Raw genomic sequence first — 17,657 nt, 5'->3', positions numbered from 1 at the left:
AGTCTGTGTTCATGCTTTATTAAGACTCTGAAAAGTTACTTTAAAGTGTCACTGAGCTCCCTGTAGTTTAGTTCTGTTCTCTTAGTACTAATAGTTGTATTTAGCATTAAAATTACAAATTGTAAACAGTTTTAACATTGAATATAATATTGAATACACATGGGTAGAATAACATATCACTAGTTTTAGAATTTGAATGTACAATAATATTATTTACCTGTAAAGCATGAAAACGAGACCAAACAATTTTTGAAATAAAAAAACACATTCCACTGGCATGTTTCATTTATATAAAGTTTTAGCAGCATATGGGCTCTTACCTGTCCATATGACCTGTCAGTTTGTGTACATTTCTCGATGCATTTTATTGCATGCATTGTGAGCTAATGCAGCCTCATGCATGAGCTGTGGTCCTGTCCACAAGCATTACATTTGTTCAAAGGGACATCTGAGACGGACGGAGTCAGACACTCACTCAGACACTCAGAGGAGAGGGTTAAGAGAGCCCCGAGGCCAAGTCGTTTACGCTACAATAACCACAAATCTACTGCACTCACTATATACTGCTGTTGGAATACTACTGCTGTTAGAATAGTACTGTGCCTGTGCAAATACTGCTGTAACGTTGCAGTTTGAATATTAAAACTGCCTGAAAGTACTTCTACTGGTCCTGGTGGATTACTGCACTCTAGGATAAGGCATTATACTGTATTGAATACTGCAGTATGACCACTTCAATTGTCAGAACTGCAATTTACTAGATTACAGCATCTACCTGAAGTCTGAAATTTAAAAACATTCCCAGTACTTCACTCACTGAATATTGTTTGAGTAGTCCAACAGAGTATTGTTGTCCGATTACTTTATATTACACTGAATACTATGACTGTGAATACTTCTGTCTGAGTACATGTGAATGCCTTTGCCATCAATGTTAGTCTACTTGTGTGTTTTTTTATGCAGCTATTACAGATTATGAATATTGCGGGTACCACATGCAGTCTGAACTGTCAACTGTATGTTTTGAGTAGTGCTGCTTTGGACACTAACATAGAGTCTATTATTACTATTAATTTTGCTAATAAGTCTATTCATGGGATTCAGGTTCCTGTTATATGGTGCCATTTTGAGGACGGTTGGCTATTCAAAAGATATAATATTTAGTTTTGAATTGTTAATTAATTAAATGTATTGAAATTTTGGTCACAAAATATTTGGATATTTTTATTTTTCTAAATGTATTTTATAATATAGTACTGCATTCTTTACCTTTGAAAACAAAATATGTAAGTCAAAGAAATTTAAAAGTTTAAAGTTAATGCAAAATAATTAGAAACTATGTATTCAGTGTCTATAGACAATTTGTAAATAAAGAAAATTAAACATAACATCGATAATATGACCATTACTATTAGGCCAAACACTTATTTCAGAGTCCGTGTCATCACCATATTATCTTATATCCATATTTTTAGCCTATAATTTTAATTTTTTTTAGTATTATTTTCTATGGGCCTATTTATCAGTACATTTATGACTTGAACTTTAGAAGACAGTCTTGTTTTAAAAGCCATCTTATCCCAAATCAGCATATCTGTAGCTCCATTGATTTGACCCATTACAAAGTTAGTATTGAGTGTGACAGTGCTGCATTGATTTGGCTTGTGAAGAAGAGCCTGAACGCCATCTAGTGGCAGCAGAAGAGAGCTGGAGAGCATCAGGTCAGAAAAGGAGTAACCATCATGTCAACAGCACCCCCTGCAGGTTTGAGGGGCAGCTCAAGGATTTTGTGAGAATGTTAGAGTGACTGAGTTAATCTATTTTGTCTCTATAACTCATAACTTTGTGAAAAGTCAAATGATACATAGTTGAAAAATACGTAAGTAGAAATTTGACTATAAATCATATGATGTATAATAGAAAAAGATGCAAAAGATGTGCAAACGTGTACCCTAACCAGTCCTCCATATAGTTTAGATTGACAAAAAATCTACACATTTGGACCAATGTTTCAACAAAACCAACAACAAACAGCTTTACCTACAAACTTATACCTACAGTTTTTATTTCTGTTTTCATGAACCATGCAAATCATTTAATTTATTTATATTATTTATGTCTTTTAATGCTCAAATGGTGACCTAATGTCTTTTATCACCTGTCCTGATGTGGTGTGACTTATAACAAGACCAGTTTCCAGTGTGAAACTTTATCTTATTAAAATGCTTCTTCGTAAATATTGTTTGGACAGCATAGGAAAAAACAAAATAAATTTAAAACACATTAGTGTATTATATTAGTGTAGTGTAGTATATTTCCAGTTTTCAGATCATCAGAATAATCCATATAGGCCTTTAGTATTTCATTGATGGACAAAGTTATATTCTTGCAAATATATGGGCTGCTTACATAAACATTTACATTTTGTGGACTTTCCCATTCAAAAGTTATAATATTTTGTTTGAAATTGTTAATCGCCATGGCAACAGTCCCAGTTTTTCATCATTCTGAACCCATCATAAGCCTAAAGACATTCATTCTTACACTAAAACAGGGCTTACAGTGTATTACAAATTTAAACATTTCACCACTTTTACAAAAAACTAAAATAAAAATAAATAAATCGCTTAACAAAATACTGAACACTTCTTTCCTGGAGTCAAAATGGCTAAATTGGCGAGTATATAGGCAGCACTCCATCCTGAGCTAGTGTCCCAGCGATGTCCCAGCGGGTCATCAGTATTCTTAAACTACAATAGGCCTTACATTGTATTACAAATTTAAACATTTCACCATTTTTACAAAAAAAAAAAAAAAAAAAAAAAAAATTAACAAATCTTACTTTTCATATAAATGTCCCTTTCCTGGAGTCAAATTTCAAAATGGCCGAATTGGTGACTGTATAGTTAGCACTGTGTCCCTAGCTAGTGCCCCAGTGATGTCCCAGCGGTCATCAGCATTTGGGCCGATGCGGGAGGATGTGGAGAAGGCAGCTGTAAAAAAAAAACAAAAAAAAACATGGCACAGGCCCTTCAGTTTCTGCTAGTGCGCGGGGACCCCATGGGAGACAGACACACGCACACACACCCCTCACACACAGACCTATACCGGGTTAGGATCCTCGTGTGTCTGTCAGCGCCTAATTTAGCCTCCAGAGAGCTGAGACGTGGCGCTGTCAATCTCGAGCTAGCTGCTTTTTTCCCCACTTAACTTTTTAACCGACTTTCCGGCACTTTGCAATCCGCCGTATTTATAGCCTGCCGAGCCTGGAGCGCCCGAATCTTCTCCCTGTCTGTCTGTCTACCAAGTCTACGCATGTGTGAGTGGTATTTACCAAACATTAAAACGTCCTTTGTAGCTTTCGGGAAAGGCAGGCACAGATGTTGATATATTGTGGGATTTTTGTGGTATTTGCAGTCGTTTTTGTTACCTTAGAGACACAAAAGATGAAGAAGGGGAGGAGTGGGGGAAGTGGAGGGAGTAAGAGAGGGAGAGAAAGTTGGGGGCCGGGCGATCAAGCAGCTCTGAGACTAATTAAGGTGAGGGCAGCGGTGAGCGAGGGGTAATGATGAAGAACAAGGATGTACCACCTCCGTGCGATTGGAGATATCTGCTCTCCGCGCTGTCAGATCCTCGCCTCTCCCCCACCGACCCGTAAACTCTGTTCACATCTTCCGTTGGACCCTATTCATTCTCATGGTGTTTTGCTTTCTTGGCTTTAATACATTTGGTCAAATAAAAGTAGAAATAGATAGTGTTGAAAGCTTGAAAATTGATGGAAGAAACTGGAGACCCAATGATATCTATAGACTACTACAAGAGTGAGGTAGAGGACAGATGAGAATTCGATGTGGTTCTGTGTGGAATTTGCTGTTTAACTCTCAGATTTCAGATTTGTTTACCTGTTTTATGGGTAATATCTCTGTCATTACTTCACATGAACTAAAAACTGGCCCAAATTTCAATATCTTCTCTGTCAGAATAAATAAAAAGAGTGTTTTTTTTAGCTAGCTAAGAAAGTGGTCCCTTAGGGTTCAACATGTGTGAATCATACTTTTGGTTATTTCTTTCAAAAATGGTGAATCTCTCATAGAGTTATATAAAGCCCCTGCTCTCTGTCTGAAATTATCATAAAGAGAACAGAACAAAATTGACTTAAAACATTGAAATTTCACATGGAGATTATTCAAGTTTATTCCTGTTTAGTTAACAGTGTACTTTTTGTTGTTAGTAATACTGATGCATAATCAAGGTGGGTGAAGTGTCTTGCCCAAGAACACAACAGGACAGTGCCGGCTCTTCTGGGATCAACTGCTCTCACGACTGAGCCACTGTCTGCCCCATAACTACACCCAAGAATTTGAGCAAAGTATCACATATTTGGATAAGGTTTTTGTGTTTTACAATTTGTAAATACTTTCTTGATTTTGTTAAAATGGCAGCACGGTGGCACATTGGTTGGTCCAGTTTGCTCTTAATAAGAAGGTCTGGGGTTTGAGCCCCCAGCCATAAGGAGTTGCATGATCGCTCTTTATCTGAATCTGGAAGATATGGGTCAAGTCTAACTGGTGACTGATTGCTCCAGTGGTATTGAAGGATGGGAACAATCTAGAATACCCACAATGTTTTTTTGTTTTTTTTGCATTTTTATATTTTGACATCAGAAAGTGAAGTATACAGTGAGAATAGTGGAGAATGACATCCAGCTAATGGTTCAAGCTGCAGAGGTGTGGACCTGGGACTTGATGCTGAGGGCGCTGGAGCCCGTGTGGTCCCCTCCCTAACCACTGGGCTGTCAGGCTAACCCTCAGCCTCACAAACATCCCATAATAGTCCTTACAGGGCCTTGTAGCTATGATTCAGGTCCATCTGAGCTATAGACACTAACTCCACCTGATGTGTAGGGACAGCAGTCCCAGTGTACACTGGTGTATGAATGTGTGTGTGAATGGGTGAGTGGTCTCTTGATGTAAGGCATTGAAGGTGGAAAAGTACTATATGAAAATGTGACCATTTACTATAATTTTCTAAAGTGTACCATTTCTTATATCAAATTGTGTGTACAATGGTATAGGGATTTGGATGCAACAGAATCTTAGGCTCTGTGTCGCGGTCTCACTGTTTTGAGATAAATTTTTGGCTCTGGTCAGAATCTAAAGTGCATTTGACCCATCCATCACTGTTATGGTTTGGGGTAATCTGTCAGAAACAGTGGATGACCCAAGTTCTTCAGGCAGTTCTTCACATTAGCCAAAGCCGTTTCTAGCAGAGGTACTGTACGCTCATTGCTCCATATGTGCACTGGGCTTGTGGCCGAAATGTATTTCTTGTTGTTGACTCTATTTAATAGTCCATGATTTGATCTGATTGCTGTAATTCTCTATCAGTGGAAGTAAAAGTCTGAAGTAAAGTATGCAAAATAGATAGTGCTAGGCCACAAGTGTCTTACTTTGTGCCTAACAAACTTGTGTTCTGACGTTTCCCATGTATCACCAAACTTTGGACTGCTAAACTCCCCAAAAGTCCCTTGTTGATTGATTATTGTGTTTGCTCAGCACAGTGTCAGCGCTGCCTGCTGCCCACCCATCTCCACTCAGCTGTCTGCTCCTCATGGAGAGCCATTTGGAGCAATGTGGGGGTTTTGTCAATCATGTTTGAGTCTAACCTAACCTAAAATATAGTGTGAAATAACCACTGTAAACAACTCTGTTTTGATCGGTTTAGACTTAAAGATTAGTAATAAGATCTTTAGGATTCGTGATTTCCAATTCAACAACTAACAGTAACAGACATGGGTAAAGAAATTTCATGTAAAAATATGTTTAATATGGTGTGAGAAAGCTATTTTTGAGAATTTACAGTTACACTGTAGCTGGATTGAAATTCCTGCCTCACAGCAAGAAGATCCCATGTTCTGTTCCCAGGCCAGTTGGAGTCTCTCTGTGGAGTTTGCATGTTTTTACTTGTGTCTAGGCCCTCTGGATACACTTGTTTACCCATCAACATAAAGCATACACAATATGCAAAAAAACAAACAAACAGCCAAACCAGACCATGATCTTAATTCAATACCTGGAGAACATCTGGATCAGGAAATATTGTTTAACTGGAAAGACATGGCACAAATAATAGGCTTAAAGCGTGATATGTCCGTGATGGTGGCCAGTGTTTTTTTATCATACACTCATATTTATTCACTGGGGACAGTTTTATCATAAAACCAACACAGGCATTTCTTTAGAGAAACTCAAGAGATTGGTCACAATCATGTCGTACATATTATGGAGTCATTTTTCCCAGGTCAGTTACAGGTGTTTGTTATATGAGTCCAACATGTAACAGATAGCAATAACTTTGTTGTATCAGGCCCTAACAAAATGCCTCATCTCTTAACATAACAAATCAAACTTTGACCTTCTTGTTTTGCCGCTCGTGGGAGGCGGGCTCTCGTGTCTCAGCAGGGGCTCTCATTGGACAAGCCTGTCGGACACAGGCTCCCTGTGGGGTGGAGGGATGCAGGTGAGAACAAGAGACAGCGGCCCAGCATCAGCCACATACAGCAGGGGGAGGCTCTCTGCTCAGACCCCAGCGGGACAGAGGGATGGAGGAGTGTGCGCCAGCTAAGCCTGGGTACCAGTGTGTCAGGAGTCCTGTCATTCACTCATCCATCCAGCTGGCTAATTGGCTCCTTACCCTCTCTCCTGCTCCCTCGCTCTCTCTCTCCTCTCTTCTCTTAGCCTCTCTCCTGCTCCCTCGCTCTCTCCCTTCCCTCCTCTCTTGCCCTCTCTCTCCCCCATCCATCCGGCAGTGCTGCTAACTGCGTGCCGGAGGCCAAAATGCAGATGAGCTGGAGCCTGGCGTCAGGGGGAGCTTCGGCGCTGCTTAATTATCTCAGTGCGCGTGTATGTGTGGATAGAGAGAGAGATAGAGAGTTAGCTGATCAGGTTAGCAGCCCACACACATATACACACACACACACACTCACTACTGCTACTGCTGCTGCTGCTATGCTAAACAGCAAGGCATCCTGGGAATTGCAGTGACAGCTCATTTTGGTTTTTTCGTGGTCTATGTATGAAAGCTGCGGAGAGACAACACACCTCCCTCCTTCTCTCGTCCCTTTCTCCCCCCCTCAATCACTCCTCCCCCTTTAAAGCACACACACTCACCTGGCTGACTAGCGTTGGGGGGACAGTTGGTATAATAGCGGGCCATGGGATCAACTGCTGAAGGGGAAGTCCAAGGGAAAGAGATGGAGAGAGCTTTGATATATATTCTAATCATGTCAAAAGTTACTGCATGGTCATTTATAATCTTATACAAATTTTCTCACAAGTCAAACACATGATTAATAAAATGACACTGAACCTATGTGGTATAGCTTGTATGTTTAATAGCTTATGTTTGCTATGTAAAAGCAATTTACATTACATTATTCATTCATTCTCACTATAACTACAATTGCCCTGGTGACTGTCAATCTACACCAATATCCTCCCTAACCACCAATTCAATACTTGGATGTGGAAAGTGTCTTGCCCAAGGACACAGCAGCGTATTACTATAACTGTTATCTATTTATTTGAAGTTAGGCTGACCCAAAATTAACATAGGGAAGAGTTTATTTTATAATATGGGAGTGGTTTTCTGTCATTCAATGAAAAGTGATAGACATGTGCATTGTAAGCTTTATTCTCCAAGTTAAAGCTACAGTATGTAACCTCTCTGGTGAAGAGTGCAAGTCTCTATGTATATGTTTTTGCATTATTATCTTATATCTTACCTATAACTTGGCCTGGTGCTGTCACCTGCTTATCTCCACATGAATAGATACCATACTGCCATACTGTGGAACATTCCAGGCAAACATCTCCATGGAGACAAACAGGAGTGGGATCCTCCTCTAGAAATGTTAGTGCACTTTAAAAGAATGGGTTTGTTCTAGCATGTTTGTAAAATGTCTAATGATTTACTTAACTGTCTAACGATGAGGCTAAACGTCCTCACAGTAGTGGTATAACACTTGTGGTCCTCAGTTTGTACAGAGCCTAAGAACACAATGCCTTCCACACACACGCCTCTCCCTGGTGCTCATGGGAAAAGTCCGGGGCCTGTCACCATCTCTCCCCCCTCTCTCCTCTCTCCTCACCCCTTCCCTCCTACCTCCTCTCCTCCATCCTACCTTCCCCTCATCGCCGCGGTGACAGGGCTTGTTGACAAACGCCAGCAGTCATCAGGGCACCATGGGAAATCTTCTGCCACCATTTTGTCAGCAGAATGACAGAAGCTGTTAATGTCTCGCCTCTCGCCCTGACACGAGACGCAGGGGCTGACAGACTCTGACACACACACACACACTCTCACACACAGGTTGTACACACTGCTGCCAAACGCACAAATGCCACACAGTACACACTCTACAACACACTCTGTGTCCATATCCTGTGCAGGGTTATGTGCAGTAGCACTGTGTGTTAGTGTTAGCACGCAGGCCTTAAGTCTTAATGAGGCCTCATATCCATCATGGTTTTAAGTGGCTGTACACAATTTTTGTTGATGTTGTGTAAAATGTGTTTAGCCCGAGTACAGATATACTGTAAAAATCTTCCCTTGAGGTCAAAATGAGACTGCAATGTGATTTATAAAGCATTTTATAGTCTAAGAACCAGGAAGTGTCAGCATCTAATTACAAAGCATTTTATCATCCACAAGTCATAGAAATAATCATGATTCTACCTACTGGAGCACAAATAACTGCAAACCCCAAATAGTGCAAATAAAATTAACAGATGATAATTATGGAGCCTTATTTTGTCAAATGTTTTATAAAGTTGATAAACATTACCAGGCCAAACTTTGGACACACATTTTCATTTTAATGATTTTTCTTTATTTTCATTATCTATTCACATAGTGAATTCTCACACATGGAATGTAAACAAAGTGTGAAATAACTCAAAATGTATTTTAAATTCCTCAAAATATAGCCACCCGTTGCTTTGACTGCTGCTTTGCACACTCTTGGCATTCCTCTAATGAACCCTGGCATGTGAAGTGAAAACCATTTCAGGAGACTTAATCATGAAGCTCATTGGCAGAAATCCAAGGGTATACAACACTGTGAACGAATCAAATAGTGTCTACTTTGAGGAATTTGAATATATAACATATTTTGAGTTATTTAACATTTTCTCTTTGCTACATAATTCCATACATCTTGCTTCATAAATGTGATTTCTTCAGCATCTACAATGTAGAAAGTAGTAAACATTAAAAAGCTCTAAATAAGATGTGTACAAACTTTTGACTGATAACTATTGATAAGTTATATAATCTCATACCTCAAAGTCATTTCACATTTACCAGTTGCGTTATATATGAAATGGAATACCAATATACTTCTAAAATACTCCTTGTATCCCTCTATACTTCAACACTATCTGCTCCTGCTCCATCACCAGGCAGTCCACATATGTTGCAATGTGTGTGTGTGTGTGTGTGTGTGTGTGTGTACTGCTGCTAATGAGGAGACAGGGGCAAGTGTATGAGGGGGAGAGAGAGGGAGCAGTGTCCGGGCGTTCGTTATGGATGTCAGATCAATAACATTTACAATCCCAACAGGAGAGGCAGCGGTCCGACAAGCCTAACTGACCGTTATGAGGGCATGATGGACTCCGGACACACGCGCGCAGAGGTAGGTATAGGGCCCAATATCCAAGCGGCTTCTCTGGACAGCCAATTACCGTAACTCATAATCCGCTTGCTCCACACATCCACCTGTGTACAGTGTCTGGAATGTGCAAAAAGGTGCATCCTCTGTCCTCACTAAGGCCCCATACCAAAGCAACATGGGAACAGTTTGGTCTGCCATGTAAGATGTGTGTTCAGTATGGAGATGGTAGTGACAGGTTTAGGTTCATTATGTTAAAATTTCAAATCAGAAGGTAAAAAAAAGTTCAAAAATATTGAACCTGGTGTTTTTTAGTGCACAGACTTGTGTGTATTGTCTGAATTACCAAATAATAATATGTATTTTCCCAAGTCTGTACAAACATTTCCTCTAAATGGTACAGAGAAGACAATTGTACAATTTTGCCACACAATTACTTCTCAACGAACAAATTGTTTTTAAGAATGGCTTATAGTAGTTAATTAATATCAGCCTAACTCCTAATCTTCACCCCTTAATTAAGTTACAAAGCCTGATTTATTTATTATGAAGTGATGTATTATGAATGTGCACATGTTATAAAGTGGCACTGCAATTTTTGTTTGAGGACTGGTCCAGTAAAGATTGTGACCATCTGTATCTTAACATACTCATTTAATGACATTAAGGATGCAGTCATAGAGCACCTTTTTAGTTGTTAAGGGAAAGACTGAGATTATTTATTGCAGTCTGACTTCTAAGTTTCAAATTTGCATGTGAGGTCATGTTTGCACCTTCATACAGGAAGACCAGACTGTCCAAAGCTGCTTGAGGGATTCTTTTTAAAAGATTCTCTGCACATTTGGTAATTAATTGATGTATTGTGAGTTTGGGGTAGGCAAAATATCCTGTCCTTTGTCTGATAAGTGTGTTGTTGGATAATGTGCTTTGTCAGGTATAACATTTCAGGGTTGTTTTTGTAAATTTCTTAATGGTTTATGGCAAACCTCCATCAGAGAGTGTGGCTAACCCTAACCAGCTCCCATATCCCACTATATCCTGCAAAATAAGATCAACAACCGAAAGCAGGTCTAATCTATGTGATGTTATCTGAAAAAGCCAACAAAACTCACTTGATAATTACCACCAGACACACACGGGCCTAAACCCGCAGAGCGTACAGTAAACTCTGCAAACACACGTACAGCTGCACAGTGGAGCCTGGCGCGGCGCAGGTGGAACAGGAGTCAAGTGCGTCTTTGAGCAGGTGGCACCCAGGACGCGGCGCGCAGGACGAGATGAAAGCCGCTCTTCACAGCCCCCACCCAGCCTCACCCACCCCTCTCTCCCTCTCTCTTTCCACGCGCTCCTCTCCCGTTCGCCGAGGTAGATTTGTACTGACAGCAGCGGGTGCATTCGGCAGTCATTCTCCATAAAAGCCCTGGCGTGATCAAAGGCGCGCAGAGGCGGTGGAGAGGCGCGCCCGCGATGTTCGGCTGCCGCGTGTGTCTGCGTGTCTCCGGCGTCTCGCAGGGTTGACTCCGGTATTTTTTTATTATTTTTTTCCCCTTACTGTTTTTTCTGAAGCTTTAAAAACACAAACCCTCTCTGTCTCTCCCCGCTATTTACATTTGAGCGCCGTTTTGCCTTGGCACCGCAACATTAGTTTTTATTCCCTGCGCCTGTAGCCGAACGCACGTGTGACAGACTAGGCTGCTGTAATCACATTCAAGGATTTTTTTCCCCCTAAACTGGGAGAATTAAATCTTTAAATACACTTTAAACGCGCATGTCTGACTGAAGTTATGTTAACAAGCCCCTAACCCGAAGCGTGTGAATCCCCGGTGCGCGCTGAGGGGATCCTACAAACCAAAGACGGGAAAAAAGGGAATGTGTTGATACAAATGTACCCATCTCCTCCTCTCATTTACTAACTGCTCTAAAAGTTTGTCTTCTGACTGCGGGAATACTCAAATAACGCACAGCACTGCAGCTTTAAGTCGCCTGCCAGTCATTCATCCCGTAGCTAGACTTTTCCATATTCATTCCTTTTTAAAACATCACCGGGAAGCCATCTTTACGCACTCAATTAACTGTTGTCGCGTCACCGTCAGACAGAGGTTTTCACCCTCAATTAAAGCCAATGGATTCTATAAAGCCAGACTACCGCTGTCACATCTGCATACAGGCCCTGGATGCAAATGTGTCAAGTATTTGGCAATGCAAATTTCCCCAAAAAGACAGTTAAGAGATAGCGCGACTCCCCCCTGATCCACCCAGAAGTGCTGTTTTTATGATCGTCTTCCAGCCATACACAGCTCTCCATACATTGATGTTTTTTTTTTCTTTTTTTGTTTTAACTGTGAGTCTCCTCTGAATTAAACATGGCCCATCAACTGTTCTTGAAGTAAGGCATCAAGGAGATTTTTTCATCAGCAGACAGTACTGTAAATAAGTTGAGGTCAAAAGTGCAACACCAAATATGAGCATTTTAAATTACACTTTAAATTAGTATGGACTGGATATTTGTGTTTACCTCATAACGGCAAATGTTAAGATGTTTTTAATGAATCAAAATAATGAGCAATCATTCCGTTTGTTGAAATGTCTTGATAAGGTTAGAACACAACTTTGATAACTTTTTTATATGTTCAACTTAAATTTCAAGCCATTGATCTTAACTGTTCAAGTTTTTCACAGTATAATATAAATAACTAAATACAATGTTATGACTTGTTTATAAACATAAAATAAATAGTTAAACATTGTGCCATGCTACTTAAAATATCAGTTAAAATAATTTATGACAAATGCATGCACACATTTTGTACTCATATTATTTAATTTGAGTTTGTAAGAAAAGACATTTTACAGCATATAAACATTAGCATCACTCCAGAGTGCTTAAACTTGGCTATGTTACATCAGACCTGACATGTGTCAATCGTCCACAAAATTAAAGGCAACATCCTTAAAAGCAATCACTTACAATTTAAATAGCCTTGGAACAAAGTGTTGCATTAGTTTTCTCATACGTTTCTGTCCCAGTTTTTTCCCCAAGGCAAAATGGTGCATTATGTACACACGGATGTACGAATGTTAGCATGTTTGTCCCATGTCAAAACAGACATTATTCACTAAGTGCTTCACTGAGGGTAGGCTTCAATTACCATCCCATGGCCCTGAAAAATAAAACAAAAGATTATAGCAGATTTACAATTCACCCATACAATTTGATATACTTCTTTTTTCATTAGTTTTTCCTTTTTTCCCCTTAGTAAGAACAACTTGTATACCTGTCCTCCAGCTGCGCATGCTGCTACTAGCCCAAACTGGCCTCCCTCTTTCTGCAGCCGGTGTGCGACTGTTGTGACCAGTCTGCAGCCAGTGGCCCCGAACGGATGCCCGAGAGACAAGGAGCCGCCCCACAGGTTGAACTTCTCCATAGGAGGCGTCCCAACCTAAAAACAAAAATAGGGGTAGGCAGTATTGACAAAATTTGTTAAAACATATTTTTAAAACATTTTAATATCAGACAAATGTAAAATGACTTATGAATATACTTTTATTTAGAAAGTTTGAAAATGAAAAGGAGAAAAATATGTTGTAAACAGCTCTTTTGGCAGCTTTTAAAAATTATATTTGATATACAAAATGTAATGAGAATATCTTGAAAACATTTATATTATTCATTGTTGACAACAGATGGAAATTAGCCTTTGGCTATAATCCAGTGTGTTTAGATTCATGTTGAATCATGTCTGTTCATTAACAAGCATTGCCCCAAATAAATAACTAAATAAATAAATATTTTGATAATCCACCCATTTCTATCAATTTGCTGTAGTACAAACCATGTTAAATCTTACCTTTGCTTTTCTGCCCATGTAAGTCTGTGCAAACCAGTCTGAGTCCATTGCCTTTAGATTAGCCATGATCTGACCCTGAAAGCAGAGTAATCGAATACACAGTAAACTTATGTAGACAGTAACATAATGCATAATCCATTTTACTGGTAACTAGCTAGTGTCTATAAAACTGGTATACTCACAGCAAATGCCTCATGAAACTCAAAGACATCAATATCATTCATAGTTAAACCAGCTCTCTCCAAGACTTTAGGTGTGGCATATGTTGGTCTATAAAAATAAAAAAATAAAAAATACAATTCTGTTTTCTACTTTTCTTTATACATCTAATTAACAAAAATCTTACCCCAAGAGTAGCTGATCCTTTGGGTCTTGGGAAACATACACAAAGTCTCTGTCATAATGGAGATACAACATTAAGCCTTATATTAGCCACTTTGAAACAAAGTCAAACAGAAGGTCGGGACTTACCTGAGATAGGCTTTGGGTTTGTAACCCATTGCCAAAGCCTTCTCTTCAGACATGATGAGAACTGCAGAGGCTCCGTCAGTCTAAGGACACAGAAGTCATTAGTTATATGTGATTTGAAAACGTAACTGAACAATAGGAGTGGTTTAGTGTCTGTCTGCAGATGTACCAAGAAGGAGGAGTTGGCAGCAGTGACAGTGCCATGAGGCTTCACAAAGGCTGGTTTCAGTCTAGCCATCTGCTCCATGGAAGATGGGCGGATACCGTTATCCTTAGAAACAATATCACGACCTAAAGATAGCAAAAAATATTGATACTAGGTAAATTCTTTAAAAAGGACATATTGCTTTTACCTACCCCTCCCATCTCCACCCAATTCTCTGCATTTACTCATGATTATTACAAGTTCAGACTCTGGGTCATACAGGTAGGTTTAAAAATATCTAACAATAAAAACAAAAAAATCTACTACTTGGTATAATGACATAATTTGACTTTGCAGAGGTGGAGCCGATCAGTTCTACATTTTCGAACATGAAGTCCATTTCTGTTACTGAGCCATTTTAGATCAATAATGTGGTTTATACTGAACAAAATGTGAAATAATCATCTACATATGGTATACATTATTACTAAATGCTACGAAAAAAGCACAGCATGTCTTTAAACAACCTTCTCCTTACCTGGCACTTTGAAAGAGACCACATCTTGGAGCAGTCCTTCGTCTTGAGCCTTTTTGGCCAGAATGTGAGAGCGCAAGGCAAACTCATCCTGCTCCAATCGGGACACTCCAAAAGCGGCGGCCAGACGATCAGCGCTGTGGCCCATAGTCTCTGCTGTGGAGAACTCCGCCACTGCAGGCAGCTAAGGACAACAGGACAGACACGTTTTTTAGACAAAAAAACATGTGATAGCTATACTAGGCTTATCCTTATGAGCACAGACTGTTCAAGAGCTAGAACTGTGGACATGTTTAGACTAGGGGTGTACAATGTTGACAAAAATGAATATCTCATCTTATTTAGATTTTACAATAACAATAATCTGATCATGTTTTTGTGATCCATCAGAAAAGTTCAATGTGCAATGTGAAATATCTTGAGGTCTAAGTATCAAACTAAAATGCAAATAGACATTAATTTTAAAATTTACATAACATAACTCTATACCATTCTTTGAAAGATTCTTTTTGTTTTTTTTCATGTAATATTTTAATTTTGCATTCCCACAAATTACCAGTAACAATTTTGACATGTTGTAGACAGCAAACCTCTAGTACTGATTCAATTTGTTCCATTTTTGTAGTCTTCAAATTAGTTTGAAATCCTTATGCTGACTTGTTTTTCCTTCTCTGAACACATCAATAATAATGTAGAACTTTAAGGCAATTATTTATTTTCCAACTCTTACTGGTGCAATGGTGATGAGACAATCTTTAACTTCTATCACTTTTCTGTGTTCTGTAGTGACTCTGATTTGACCAATGGGAAAGAGTGAATGCACATAAAGTACCTCTGGGGACAGGTGTGCCAGCCTGATGCTTCCAATCAAACTCAGCCTCTGGCCGAGTGTCTTGGCCTTGTTGAGAGAAAGCATGGTCTTCCTCATCTTACGGCTGTGACGAATGGGAACATCAGACATGAACTCCACACCTCCTGCTACAACAGCATCACACTGGCCAGCAGCGATCAGACCCACGGCTAGAGATAGAGAGAGGAGGAGAGGGCAAAACAAGTCAGTGGGGGGGTTATAAGGACTCAATAGCACAAGGTCAAAGGAGCAGATCAATGACAAACCTGAAGTCATTGCCTGGTTGGAGGAGATGCAGGCCATAGTGACGGTGTGAGCTGGGATCTTGTCAGAAAAACCTGCTCCGAGAGCAGCCTACAGTGAAAACAAATTAGAGAATTGCAATGAATAATCCAAATTAAAAGCACTATAAGCATAAATAATTGCATGTGTTGTGTTGCTTACCTCTCTTGCTACATTGCTGGTCTTTACTTCTTGAATGACTGTTCCATAGATGATGTAGTCTACAGCGTCTTTGGGTATACTTGTCTTGTTCAAAAGCCCCCTAGAGACAAAAAATACAAGCTTTATCTTCAACACAATGAGAGGACATGCATTTTACAGTTCATAAATAGTTTAACCTAGCATGAACAGATACAACACATAGTTTATTTGTCATCATGCAAACATGATTCTGTGAGATTCCACAAGTCGTACAAAAAGGACTTACTGTAGCGCTGCTCTGGCAAGGTCATGTGGCATAAGGTCGGCGTATCTATAACACAAGTAAAAAAGTTTGCACACAGAGATACCAATATCAACAATAAGACTATTCTGAATTAATACATTTTGATACATACGCTGTTCCAGACATAAGGAAAGGGGTGCGGACTCCTTCCACCAAGACAATGTTCTTTACCCCAGGCCGGGCTAGTGTCTTTTTACTTTTTGTCTGAGCTACAGATCACAAATACAAGGTTGTAAATACCATAAAACAAATAAGCTGTAACCAGTTCATATTTCCTGATTATTGGAAACAGCTTTTAGAAATGGGATCTGTGACCTTACCCTGAGCATGTTGCTGGGATGATGTACTCAGAGAACGAGCAGCTGAAAGGATTACCCAATTATTAAGATTAATAACAATATCATGTTAAAACAACTTAAAACTTTGCTTTTCTTACCAAATTGCACAGCTCTAGCAGGGCTGATTGGGTAGCTTCGCACAGAGTTCAGCAACATGGCCATGGTTATCTGGAAAGAAAATATAATAAAACCATATCAAAGGCATTGGCAGCAATAAACTAGATGCCCGATGGCATATTATTGAAATTATGTAGTGTATGATGACGCTATAATGTGCTTCTTGAATAGTTAAACAAGCAAATTTCTATTTCAAGGAGAGTGTTAAAATCGAATGGGCGGGAACATTAAAAATATGATATTCCTGACTCTGATATGTTTTTAAATTATAATGTGCCCGGTCAGTCATGGTCACAGCCCAACCCCCTGTTCTGTTCTGTGTCTGACCCTTCACCTACATTCATACTGACAGTGACAACTTTAGAACTAAAAGTGGGTTAGACATATATAAAGGTAGAGTCCACAATCTAAAACTTAAACATGCCTTCTGATTACTCTTCCATTTGTAAAGCACTTGTATTTTCCTCAATGAGGCTAATATCGCTGGTTATAAGCTAGCAACATTAGCAAATTAGCTAACAAGAGAGTAAACTTACAAGGATTTAGTTCCAGGAGACATGCAACGCATTCACAGATCAATTATATACTCACTATTTTGGTGTCTAAACATAAAATCCGCCTTACCTGTTATTTGTGTAATGATTGCACCTACACTGCTTCCCTGTCAGACCTCAGCCACACTGGGTACTGCGCTGTGGACTACAAAAACCGCTAACGTTTTCAATGACCCACAGAGGTTTTAGGTGTCCTAAATTTGCCTAAACAAAAATATCCAACATGATTATAGTATTATTTTAAAAAACGGACAAGACATACAAATTCACCACAATTTAACATGTTTGCGTGTTAATAAATAATTTAATCACAGGAGAAAATCATAAAATATAAATATTTTTGAGACTTTATGTGACGGCACCACAGCAGGCTCTCCTTAGGTCCTTCAACTTGTTTGACATTCG

At 39.4% G+C, this 17,657-nt stretch overlaps 1 protein-coding gene across 1 annotated transcript; it reads right to left on the bottom strand.

Moving 5' to 3' along the window:
• Positions 1-12,705: 12,705 nt before the first annotated feature.
• Positions 12,706-17,426, bottom strand: hadhb (hydroxyacyl-CoA dehydrogenase trifunctional multienzyme complex subunit beta). Its single transcript, XM_033990548.2, has 16 exons — positions 17,323-17,426; positions 16,680-16,749; positions 16,564-16,605; positions 16,356-16,452; positions 16,226-16,270; positions 15,961-16,060; positions 15,783-15,870; positions 15,499-15,686; positions 14,670-14,850; positions 14,156-14,277; positions 13,990-14,069; positions 13,865-13,912; positions 13,701-13,788; positions 13,519-13,593; positions 12,946-13,110; positions 12,706-12,831 (listed from the first exon to the last, which is right to left on the bottom strand). The coding sequence occupies exons 2-16, from the start codon at positions 16,741-16,743 to the stop codon at positions 12,796-12,798; spliced, it is 1,419 nt and encodes a 472-aa protein (XP_033846439.1). The 5' UTR covers positions 16,744-16,749; positions 17,323-17,426; the 3' UTR covers positions 12,706-12,795.
• Between the last annotated feature and the right edge of the window lie 231 nt (positions 17,427-17,657).

This window comes from Periophthalmus magnuspinnatus, chromosome 24 (genome assembly GCF_009829125.3).
Source record: "Periophthalmus magnuspinnatus isolate fPerMag1 chromosome 24, fPerMag1.2.pri, whole genome shotgun sequence".
NCBI lineage: Eukaryota > Metazoa > Chordata > Actinopteri > Gobiiformes > Gobiidae > Periophthalmus > Periophthalmus magnuspinnatus.
Note: the sequence above shows the minus strand (reverse complement) of the source record. Positions and strands in the feature narration are given on the sequence as shown.